At 50.1% G+C, this 12,123-nt stretch overlaps 1 protein-coding gene and 1 long non-coding RNA gene across 2 annotated transcripts; one reads left to right on the top strand and one right to left on the bottom strand.

The window, feature by feature from the left end:
• Positions 1 to 745: 745 nt before the first annotated feature.
• Positions 746 to 8,372, bottom strand: HOXC13 (homeobox C13). The gene is made up of 2 exons (XM_012450545.2): positions 7,564 to 8,372; positions 746 to 2,268 (listed from the first exon to the last, which is right to left on the bottom strand). Exons 1-2 carry the CDS (start codon positions 8,294 to 8,296, stop codon positions 2,012 to 2,014), a joined length of 990 nt encoding a protein of 329 aa, XP_012305968.1. The 5' UTR covers positions 8,297 to 8,372; the 3' UTR covers positions 746 to 2,011.
• Positions 7,563 to 11,887, top strand: LOC135275264 (uncharacterized). The gene is made up of 3 exons (XR_010342912.1): positions 7,563 to 7,735; positions 9,869 to 10,061; positions 10,830 to 11,887. It is a non-coding gene; the product is annotated as an uncharacterized LOC135275264 (long non-coding RNA).
• Positions 11,888 to 12,123: the final 236 nt, after the last annotated feature.

Below are 12,123 nucleotides of genomic sequence, written 5' to 3'. Positions count from 1 at the left end.
CTCTGCCAGATAGGGAGATAGGCACTGACACGACAAGGAAAACAAATTAGTGGCAGCATCTACACAGGCTCCTCATTGCCTGGAAGACTGAGGGTCCCAGGAATGCTAGAGAGGAAAAGTAGGGTTGGTTTAGCAAACTGGCAGCCAAAGGGGTCCTAGCAGCTCAGCCTGTCTGCACAGGTTAAGTAGGGGAAAGAAGAGAGTGCAGCCAGGAAAAGCTGAGCTTGAAGCTCCCCTGGCAGGCTGTGCTGACCCCATCCCAGCCCCACCTCCAGTCCTAAACTGGCTGAATGTGTTTGGGGCCCTCTGGGGGCAATACGGCACTGGGAGCTGAAGGTTAGTTTCCCACTGCCACCAGCCACCACATTTACCTCACCCAGTTCCCAGTGGGGATGCCACTTTCTCAGTACCCAGAACCAGATCTGAGCCCTAATTATTAACTGAAGTGGCCATTGGTGTGTTTTCTCACTCACCTGCTTCCAGGTCTTTCAGGCGCTGATTACATCTTTCCTTCCTCAACGTACACTCATCGAGTTGGGCATCAGGATGGGAAGTTTTCTCCTATCTAGATGGTACAGATAGCTCAAAGACTTAAGTGGAGCAAAACAAGGGTTTGGAATCTACTCAGCTGGGAGTGACGTGTATACTCTTCCACCTGATATATTCTGGCTGAGTCAGGGCATAGTAGACTGTCCTGAGGAGCCAGTGGACAGAAAAGACTTCAGAAAGAATCTGAGCAATAAAATCAAGGCGCAAAAAAAAAAAGATATTTTATTTTAAAAACATGTTTGTGTTTTTTTTCTTTTTGCATTCAGTACATTGTCATTCAGACATCACAATACTATATACAGATACATAACATTAAAAAAAAGAGCCTATTTCTGATGAACATTTCAAAAGAACACTGTTTTGTAATGCACCAGTGGGAAGGAAAGAGGCAAGGGGCCCCCCACAGCACCAAGGTGGCCTTGGAGGAGGGTAATGTTAGGCAGCATCTACATTTAGCTAATTGAGGGCCAGATATTCTTGCCTTCTGCACTAGATCCTCTAGCTTTCCTCTGGAAGTCAGTAAAAGTGAGTGTGAGGATTCCCTCCTGGACTAGTGCCTTGAGGAAAGGGACTTTGTTGAGGAACCCACTCTCCATCCCCTTGGAAGAGATATTTATCCTCAGAAAAAAGTTCTGCTTCTGTGCCTGGCCTAATCCCCAACCTTACCACCTAGAGAGAGAAAGTGAGAGGAGAGAGAAGCCCTATTTAGCAGCGTGGCTGGAGTCTTTGTCCTCCTTTGATTTCCACATGTTGACTGAGAGAGCAGAACAGGGGAGCCAGTGGGGCAACGGCAGCCCCCATCCGGCTCCGAAAAATGCAGTTTCTTAGTTGGGATGGGAGGTAAGGGGCTGTGCTGATTCCAGCTTTTACTGAAACATCCATACTCCAATCACGCTGCCAGATCCCTAATAATTATTATGAATATTAACACGACTTTTAATATGCACAGAAAATCTTTACTGGGAAATCTTGCCTAAGGAGTGCGAGAGGGAGGGACAGGGAAGGAAAGTATGAGCTGGCCAGATCCTGCACCGAAGCTGCACCCTTAGGGAGGGTCCTCTACCAGCCTGGTCCTAGGATGAGGCAAGAATTGGGGCCATTCGGGATTCCCCAACCCTGCTTTGGTTGGTATGATTGGGCTCTCCGCTGCCACTGGACTTTCTGGCAGGGTGAGCACAAGGAGGAGTACAGGCCACCAGCCTTCCTCCCACGGCCCACCCGAACCCATTTCCAAAGCCGCTGAAGCCGGGTGAGCTTCGTCTGGCTGGGGGTGGAGGCTGGGGATGGGATAGGGAGTTGGGGACGGCCCAGCTCGGCCTTGGAGCCTCTCTGCCTCCGGGCAGCGCGGTTCTTCTTTCGTTAACATTAAATACTCTTCTGCACCCGCGCAGCGTCTTTCCGTGGGTTCGGTTATGGTACAAAGCGGTGACATAAATAGAGGGGGCAAGCAGCGGGTGGGTGGTCAGGTGGAGTGGAGATGAGGCGCTTTCGATTTGCTGACCACTTTCTTCTCTTTGACCCGCCGGTTCTGGAACCAGATGGTTACCTGGCGCTCAGAGAGGTTCGTGGTGGCGGAGATGCGCCGGCGCTTCTCTTTGGTGATGAACTTGCTAGCCGCGTATTCCTTCTCTAGCTCCTTCAGCTGTACCTTAGTGTAGGGCACGCGTTTCTTGCGCCCGCGCCGGTAGCTGCTCACCTCGGGCTGCAGGGGAACCACGTCTGCGGGAAGATAAGGCAAGCGGGAAGAAGTGAGGCGCGCGGCTGGGCTGGGCTAGGAGATCCGAGGCTGCCTAGGCACAGAGTTCTGGCAGGGGCTCACTGGGGCCAGAGGATTGCTCTGCATAGTGAAGCCCCTTAATGCTTTTCATTTCTGTTATTTTAGCAAGACCACAACTAGGGTGAGGCCACTGGGCTCGAAGTTTAAGGGAGGGGGCGCCAAAAACTCAGTCATTAAGACAATATTTGAAAGCAATGTTTAAAAAAGCAAAACAATACAAAAACATTCATGATGAACAAAATATCAATTAAAAAAATAAACATGGGATCAGTATTACCGATTTTCTCTTTCGTTTCAGGCCCCAATATGGCTCTGCATAGCACTCAATATTAGGATCTTTGTCTGATTAGAAGGGGCCCTCCAAATTCCAGCCTGGACTGCCATGCTTGCAGAATTTCAGATATTCAGAAAAATCCCTCCTTCCTGCAGTTAGATCGTTTGGGTGCTTATTAGTTTATATTCTGCCCCGTTGTCAGAGGAAGGCGTTCTGTTATATGTTTCAGGGAGGGTGCAGCAGGCAGGGGGTCAGCTTCAGTGGGCCCAGACTACCAGATGGGTTTTCCTGCCTTTAGACACTGGCCCTGCGCTAGGGATGTGAAGCATAGATAGAAGAGAAGTGTTCAGGTGAAGTCAGCCTGCTTGGAGGTCCACACTCTAGGAATTGGGGTCCATTCTAGGAATTGAGGTCCAATGTTGTGAACCACTTAACAACACCCAAGGTGGGAGGTGCTGATCCTGAGATACAGGGAATCAGGTGTCCCTGGAAGTAGGGGTTCCACACCGCAGTGCCACCAAATTGGGGCAAATTCTATTCCAACCCCCTTCCCTCTCCATTCCTTCACAGCTGAAGGAAACTGTCTACATCCCAAGTGCCAACTATAACCCTAAACCTTAACCAATACCTGTCATCCAAGCCACTACCACCAGTTCAGTTTCTTCAGGCTCTGAGAATTTCACAGAAACTGCAACTAATATATACCACTTAGAACTTCATTTTTCTACTCCACCCTCATCCCTGTTAATAAAGGTCACAGCAACACTTTCAAGGGGAAGTGGGGGAACTAGGGAGATTATCTGGATAGCTCAGCCCTCATTTTTTTTTCCATGTAATTATTAGACTTCTTCAAGTGAAAGCTAATGGGGAGGACTGAATATTTGGGGTTTCCCCTTCATTCTTACAGCCTTTCGAAACTATAGACACAGCCCAGAGGGAGGACACAAAGTTCTTCCTGAAATGTTTGTTCCCATCCCACCCTCCCAAAACACTTTTCCTGCACCCATCCCCATTGGGTCTGCTTTCTTTCAGAGTATCTACACACAATGGGAAAGTAGTGGTCACAGTGAGATGCAGGGGAAGAAAAAATGCTCAGGAAGAAAATGAGAGACAGGGGGTTCAATGGCCTCATTTGACTGTCTTCTGGTGACAATTTCTCAGGAAAACTCCTGGACCTGGCATTTTTCTCTGCCTCTGTGTGAATAAACCAAGATTTAAAAAAAAAATCTGGAAAACAAAATAACTTTATTTAAATAGTATGGATCCTTTAGGTTAAAAAGGATTTGTTTTTGAACAAGACCTTTGTTTTTAAATCTCTCAGTTATTAAATTTGTTTTACTCTTATAGATGTAACCATGATTTGGGAAATTGATGATTTGTGGACAAGAATAAAATGAAGAGGGTAAGTAGTGATACCATGAATTTGTGTTGGTTGTTTTTAGTCCTCAGAACATTTTTTCAGGCTTACTTTGTTAAATCCATTTTATAAGATCAGGAATCTGAGGCTCAGAGTGGGGAAAATAACTTAAATGGCAGAACCAGATTTTAAAGCCAGACTTTCTGACTCTTAAAATGATACAGTAAGTTTTTAAAATGGAAATAGGCCATCTGGTACAATCCAGCTTTAAAACACCTCCTTTCCCCTGGAGAGCAAAGTAGGGTAAAGGTAGAGTTTCCTTTCTGAATTACCCAGATAATTGTCCTTAATTTTTTACTTCACTTTCTTTAAACTCTCACAATGACCTATCCAATTTTGGTTTCCTAAACTCTAGCTCTAAATTTCCAGTGAGATTTAATCAACCCTAAAAAAAAATGTTTAAAAAGTAGACAACTGGTTTAAACTGGTTATTTTTCTCTATAGGATAACAGGATTGACTTAGCCAATTTGTCCTGGATCAGACCAACTGTAGGTTGTTTCGGCCTCCTGGGGAAATAACTCCAGTCTTGCCTTCTCAAATAAGCCCCCTTTCTTTGTCTGCTGCCTTATGTGGAAAGGAAGTGGTATGTAGAGATGTAGAAACATCTGGTAGCTTAGACCTCGAGATGTATGTACACTGCCTAAAGTGAGTGGGGACTTAGTTATCAGTTTTACAATCAGCCCTTCCCTAGTCTCCCTCCAGATCACATACACAAAAGACTTCATACCTGGGAACCTAACAGACACCTTGGAGGAGCAAATAAAAATCATATCAATGCTCAGCTATGGCTTTCTCTTTGGGCTTGGGGAGCCCTGTGTACAGCTTCCCACAGCCCACCCACTCTTGACCACCCGCCCCTTATGAGCGAGCTCTGGGCTCTGAAGAGTACCTTGTCCAGCTAGAAATCTAGCTTGCTACTCTTCCCAACCCAAATCCAAAGGCGTGCCAGTACGGACTTCTAGTATGGCTCAAAGAGCCCACTGTTTCTTTCTCCCTCTTTCTCTCTCCTGAAACCCATCTCTCTTTTTCTCCCTTTCTGATTCTCTCCTGGAATATCTGCCTCTCAAAAAAAAAAAAAAAGTCTATGCTCACCATAGGGAGGAAGGAAAAAAAACAGAGCAATAAAGCAAGGGTCTGTATAATTGGGAGAAGGAAGAAGCCACAACACATCTTGGCCCTAATTATCTGGATCTTGCTGAACAATTGCCTCCATCTCCCACACCAGCCCAGACTGCCACAGATGAGGTTTCTCAGAGCCAGAGGCACTGAAGAGAGACAGCGGTGTTTATACCTACATGTTGCCGAACAAACCACAATTGCATAGACAGAGTTATCTTGAAATCTCACTACTTCTAAAAGATCTCTGAGTGGGTAGAAAGATGGAAGGTGTCTGAAGATAATTTCTTATTCGTCTGCCTCTTGCCTGTACCTCTGCACTCACTGAGATATATCAGCCCAATTCTATTTCCACACGGGGATTGTGGAAGCACATAGCTGCTGAGGCATGCTGGGTTTTATATCCATTTCCGTGCCATAATTTGCAAGTGTATTAAATCTCAATTGGGCTGTATTTTTTATTTCAAAGATATTTTTCTCTAGGAGGCTGTGATCAAAAAAGTATTTATTTTTAGTGGAGGTATTTTTTTTTTTTCCTGGGAATCTTTGAGATGTTTATTTTGTTCGAAGATTTCTCAGCTTCTCTCCAGTCCTTCACCCCTACTCCACACCATGCATACGCAGAACAGCTCCTTCTCTTCTCCCTCTTCTCTGTAAACCCATTGCCCGTTGCTCTGGGTCTGTGCCCCCAGCCACAGTGGGTTTGGTGGGCACCTGCTCCCTTATCCCTTCACCCCTTGGCTCCCCTGCCCCAGGAATTCCTGCTGGACCCAAATATCCTAAGAAGCTTTGTGTTTTGGTGAGATAAAGAATTAAAGGGCCATCTCCCTAAAAATACATTGCTGTATCATGAACATGTGAATTGTCTATCTTCTAGAAATGCATTATTGTATATTACATATTAGGTAGTTAATAAAATAAATCATATTATATAAAAATATTATAGCCAATACAGGGTAGATGATGCATAATACCATGTACTAAAATTGTACCATCCTTAATTCTGGTAATCAGAAGTCAGGGTGCCTAGTGTAGGTCATACCCTGGTACTGAGTGTGTCATACTAAGTATTTAATAATATTTCATAATATTCACAAGAATGTTATTTGCTACACTCTCTAACATCATTCAGTAATTTTTTTTACCACCTACCTCTACTTCCAATCCCGGATGCAGAGGAATTTCAGGCCCGCCCTTAGGAGGTCTTCGGGTCTATGCTTTCCAAGGAAAACATCCCTGAGCTTGGCATGTGGAACTGGCAGGGAAGATGGGCAGTGTCGAAGACATCTGTGGCTGCCTAGGACCCCCACCCCCAAACACCTCTGTAGGCATCAGAAGGGAGAACGCTCTCCCACTGAGCTCTGCTTACAGGGAGAACAGACTCAAATGCTGGACTCCCTAGACCGAATCCTGATTTCTCAGCACAAGGCAGGATCCAAAGCTCTTGATGTGGTTTTGGGAAACCTGGGACTGGTCTTTCCCTCACGGAGAGTGGTGGGACTCGCAGGATCCTTTCTCTCTTCAATCGGAGATGGAAAAAGAGGGGAATGAATTCTCCCTTCCCATACTTAGCCAGACAAGACCAGCGGGTCCCCAGCCTGGGCCTGGACCCCAGATGCCCCTGAACAGGTCTTCCTCTTCCATATCTCATCCCCACACCCCTCTTTCTGTGTTTGGGGCACCAATAACTAACTCTCTCAACCACATTTGGGGGAGTTGGCAGTGGAAATGTCTATAGGTTTGAGCTCAATATACCAGAGAGGCAAGGAAAATTTTACATCGCTGGGGAGGGATTCGAGCCTCCTCTCCACTCCCTCTCCAGAGATTTTGGATTTTCTGTTCTCTCAACAATCATGAAATTCATGGCCAGATTTTTTAAATAAGTCAAGAAAGGAAAAAAAGAAATTCCACGTTTCTGTAGATCCCAGCAAATTAGTCCCCTATTTTAAAAATACTGTCTAGTGCCTGAACTATCCTGCAAATTCAGTCAAAGAAAGTGGGGGTTCTTATCCCCCGCCCCCCCCAGTTATTCGGTGGGTTGGGGGTTTTGTCCTGAATTCTAAGGCACTATAGGCCCACCCCGCCCCCATCCCTGGCCGGAAGCGGGATTAGGGGCCAGGAGCCCGGCGGGAGGCTGGAGCCGGCGAAGGGAGGCGGAGGCGAGCTACTGAACGGAGCAGAGCCCGCGGCCCGGCGTTTGGGCGCCTGTGATTGCTTCATTCTCTGCCGGGCAGCTACAGAGAACGTGTCGGAGCAGATTTCTTCCCCAGCGCATTCCTCAGTGCAGCTCGCCCGGCCGGCTCCTTAGGCAGCCCAGCCGAGCGGGCGCGCCGGGGCCAGACGGCGGGGGTGGCTGGGGCGCGGAACCCCGGGGCAGGCAGGGCGGGGAGGAGTCCCCGGCGGCGGCGGCGCTCGGGTCCCTTCCTTACCTGGGAAGGGAGACTTCCAGAGGTGGGCGGACTGCGACTGCTCCTTGGAGCAGTACACCTGACTGTCCCAGCCATTGGAGAGAGCCCAGTGCTGGTAGCCTTCGACGGGAATGAGCGCGTCGTGACGCGGCTCCGGGTGCCCGCTGATCCCGGGCACCACCGACACGTCCAGGTAGCCGGGCATCGCCTGGTACGAGCTGGCGAAGCTGGGGTAGAAGGCGAACTCCTTGGCCCTGGAGGACAGGTCGTCACCGGGCAGGGCGCCCGACGGCTCCGGGTATTTATCACCCGGGTGGTAGGCGCAAGGCTTCTGCTGCAGGTTCACGTTGTGCGACAGGCGGCAGCCGTAGTAGCTGCCCCCGAAGGGGTAGCCGTAGCCCAGGGTGGCGCTGGACGAGGTGGGGGGCGCGGGCGGCGGGGCACACTGGCGCGCCGCCTCCGGGGCCGGGATGTCCGTGTAGACGGCGCCCTGAGGGGCGCCCAGGGGAGCCGGTGGGCGGCCCAGCACGGGGTGCGAAAGCAGATCGCGGCAGTGGCTGGCCGGGCAGCTGCTGCCCAGACCATCCATGCTCGGGGCTTTGCCGGGGCTCGCTCCGCTGCAGCCGCCCCCCGCTCCGCCCGCGCCGCCGCCTCCTCCTCCGCCGCCGCCGCTGCCGCTCTCCGCCGCGCTGTCCTCATAGACGTACATAAGGCTCTCCGGCCAGCGTGGATGCAGGAGCAGCGAAGTCGTCATGACATGATCTGCTGGAGCTTTTTAAAAACTCCACTTGCCAGAGGCAGCGAGCTAGGGAGACACCTCGCTCCCGTTTCCCCTCCCCCATCCCTCCCCCCTTTTCTCTCCACCCCTCCCCTCCTCCTGGTGCTTCCACCTCCCTCCCTACATTCCATCTACGCATGCGGAGATACTTCATTAAGAAATCCGCCGACTCCCGCCCTCCACCCCTCAGCACCCCTCCCGCGCCCACGTGACGCGCTCTGCGCACGTGATGCCCCTGCCAGGTCTCATGGGGTTCCCTCCCCTCGAGGTGGGGCGGGGCGAAAAGAAAAAGGTCTCTGATGATTGGATCAGGTCTCTGATGATTGAGCCAAAGGAGGCGTGAGCAGGGAAATTTAAAGGGACAGGGAGACGCCCCCCAGCAGGCCCCCGAGAGAGAGAAGGAGGAGGGGGGCGATGCTGAATTTGGCCGACGCAAAGGGGTCGGGGAGGAGAGGGCTGTAACTGGGCGCCTCCCCCTAGGCAAAGGATGTGCACGGGGGAGACAGACCCCTACCCCGAAACCGATCACTATGACTGCCCAAGTCTCTGGATTGGGGCTTGAAGCTATGGGTGGGAAAGAAACCAGATTTTAAAAAATAATAAATGAAGATAATAGAAAACAGGCAGGAGCGCTCCGGCCCTGGCAGCTCCCCTCAGCTCGCGGATGGAAAGAACCCGATGCCGTGTAGCGAGCCTTTGATGCCGGGATTGTGTTTCGAGTTCCTACCTTCAGCCACTTTACCCAAAATCCCAGATGTCTTAAAAGGACTCTCTCATTTACTTCGCTGGATTTTCCTCGAGCGGAGAGGGGTGTGACAGCCCCCAAATACAGAATTCATCACCTGGGGCAGGGATCGTGAAGCGATGGAATACACTCAGCAATAAATGGAGAAAGAATAAAAGGAGGGAAATAAAAGCCATAGAATAGACTGATATTTCAATATGCAATAGAAATAAAAATCTCAGAGTGAGATTTTTCAAAGAAATTCAGGGACGTGGGGGGCTGCAAGATTCAGCCTGGGAAAGCTAAAAACCCTGGATGCGAAGGAGAGGGTGCTCTCTTGTATAGGTATACAAAAGAAAACATGGAAAATCGGGGAGATTCAGCGCTACCCCTTTGGAGGGACCTCTCTCTGGCGTTACTCTGGCGGACCCTGCAAAGCCCACCTCTGCCCTCAGTGGCCTGAGTTGAGCCACCGCGGCACAGTCCCCTGTTGAATATCCTTACTGCAGCTCCCATGGCTTTCTTAGGTCACTCTCTCTTTTAGTGAGGAGTAGTTTCATGATCTAAAACTGCCCCCTATTTCAAACAGAAAATTAACACCAACTTACTGATTCTTCAAAAGCTCTACCTTCTTTACTCCCAATCTCCCAACTTGTCAGGAACCTCAACAGAGTCGCCCCATTCTGGGCTACCATCTCCGTGGAATTGAGCCAAATTCCCTTTCAGCACAGCACCTTCCTGAGAAATCGCAACGAAGAGAGGAAAAATAAGAGGGGAAAGGGGCTGCGGCTGCAGCATTTCCCTGTTGCCTGCCTCTGCCACAGGTTTTAAATGCTGAGTGCTCGGGTGCAGCCAACGCACAGGCCATGGCCACACAGTAGCTCCTCGCTCAGCTGGACCTACTGCACCTTCAAACCCGAGAGCAAATGGACAGGTCTGCAGAGACCCCTTTGGGCCACCTCCCTCCTCTTTCTGGGGAGAAGGTGGTGTTTGACAGTTGAGAGCACCCGGACATCGGTGAGTTAGGAGAGTAATTCTTATCTTTGTGATCTTCATCCAGAAAGGTCAGCTCAGAGTTCAGAAAGCAGGCTGCAGGCTGGGCTGGCAGTAGGAATTAAAATACAACAGAAAGAGGGTTGAGACATAAGAAGACCAGCTCCAGTGTGTATTGAGGGCAATGACGGAGGGGTGAGGAGAGATGAGCCCAGTGGAAAACAGGGTCTTGCTAGGAGCCGGCTCTGCTAGAAAACTGCTTATCCTGCTGCTGGAGTCCAAGGTCAAGGTAAAACAAGGAGAGCAAACAGGGCCTGGCCAAGTCTAGACTGGTCGTGTGACCTTGGCCCTCTTGCCTAAGGCCTGGCTGGTGAGGGTGGGTGGGTAGGGAGGCCTGCCTTTTTCCAGCCGCGGGTAGGAGAGGTGGTACCCAGATCCTGGACTCCCCTTCTGCGAAGTGGAAGAACTGGGGCGCTGTGGACAGGGTTCTGCGGGGCTGCCAGGAGAAACAAAGGGCCTGAAACGCCCACCCCATTCTTGGGGCTCCCTTCCCGATAGACCGCTCTGCCACGGGCCAGGACTCAAAGACAGGTCCCCAGCCTTTGGGAGTAGGAACCAGAGCGGCGAGAAAAGGAACCAGAGCGGCATGAAGGATCTGGGTGCAGGGCGGCCAAGCAATAAATAAAATTAATAGTATGTTCTTTTCCAGGTTTATATAAGGGCATTAACTATTCCTATTGCAATGAGATATAGATTTAATTAACCCGGCAACTTTACAATTCCATTTATTAGGAGCACTATGCGGCCAAAATTTAGTGGCGAGAAGAAAGAAAGGGAAACATAGTCCTCTTCCTCGAGAAGACCAGCCGAAGATGTAGGCCCCCAAAGCGATTTGGAGGAGTGGGAAGGCTGGAGGGGAAGTTCGGGCTCAGGGCGCTAAAAGCGGCTGGGGAAGTCCGCGTGCTCTGAACAATTCCCCCTTCTTTCACTTGGTTCCCCAAGACCTTTCGCGCCTGCAAACGCCATCTCCAAGTCTGGGGCGCGCCGGGATCAGGGAGGGAGGCGTCGATGCCAGAGCCTGCAGGCGGGCGGTGGAAAGTAAAACCTTGTTGGTTAATTAACTTTAAGCCTAGGGTCGCTTCTCACTCCTCCCCCGAAAAAAAAATGTGGATCTCGCTGAGACACAAATAAAGTCAAATTAAACACTCCAGGAGAATATGCACCACTGGAAACGTAGTAATTACATCTCTAAGGCAGTTTCGCCCTAGAAAGCCTTTCTGGGGCCTGGCGCTGAAACCCTCGGCTGCGGCGCTCACTCGGGCTCGCCCGGCTGGGCTTCGGGGACGAGACGGTGGGATTTGACTGTGGATGAAGTTTAAACAAAATCCAGCTACTGGTAAGGGGAAAAAGGTGGAGCATTTAATTATAAGGAAGGAAAATGGAAAACGGCCCCTCAGCCTCGTCGGTAAGCCCTGGCTCTGCTCCGGGCTGCTTTTTCAAAAGGACTTCTGCAACGGCGGAGCGGCGGGAACCACTCTGCCCTCAGCTACTGCCCATGAACTGAGCTCTCAGCTAAGTTCAATTCCGAATTTTTTTCTTGTAAATGCTCCAACACAGAAAGGAGATATTTAATGTGTCTTTTCACAGGAAACGTGTGTGTGTGTGTGTGTGTGTGTGTTCGCGCGCGAGCGCGCGCGCGTGCGTGCCTGTAGGTTTGGGATGGGTGCAGGCTGCCTGCACTGTTTCAGCACACGGCCTTGTGGACACAACCCAAATGCGTTCCTGAAGACACCCAGCTCTCTGCCTAAATCCTCTGTATGCAAATAAAGATCTCTGCTTGTCGGTCTGTATGCACTTTTAATTTACATATTCTTCTTACTCTACTTACAAAGACATCCCCCAGGAAAATAGAAAAATGAAGAAGCAGATGTCTGTGTCTTTCTGAAGTTGAGGAGTGGAATTCATGGCCCACTGTATCTCAGACAAAGTGAGAGGTGTAACTTAGCAAAGTTTGCATGGGAGGGTGCAAGCCTGATGCACACACTTGAGGGCTGGGTGTAGCTTCGATGCTAGGCTAGGGAAAAGG

Source organism: Aotus nancymaae, unplaced genomic scaffold (assembly GCF_030222135.1).
Source record: "Aotus nancymaae isolate 86718 unplaced genomic scaffold, 86718_ANA_hifiasm-v0.15.2.pri h1tg000016l, whole genome shotgun sequence".
In the NCBI taxonomy this organism is placed as follows: Eukaryota; Metazoa; Chordata; class Mammalia; order Primates; family Aotidae; genus Aotus; species Aotus nancymaae.
This window is presented reverse-complemented; position numbering and strand designations above follow the sequence as displayed.

Excerpts from the sequence above, each read along its gene's own strand:
- HOXC13 (XM_012450545.2), bottom strand. The coding sequence starts at position 8,296 with ATGACGACTTCGCTGCTCCTGCATCCACGCTGGCCGGAGAGCCTTATG. Across the intron at positions 2,269-7,563 it reads CTGGAAGTCTCCCTTCCCAG|ACGTGGTTCCCCTGCAGCCC; the intron begins GTAAGGAAGGGA and ends ATCTTCCCGCAG.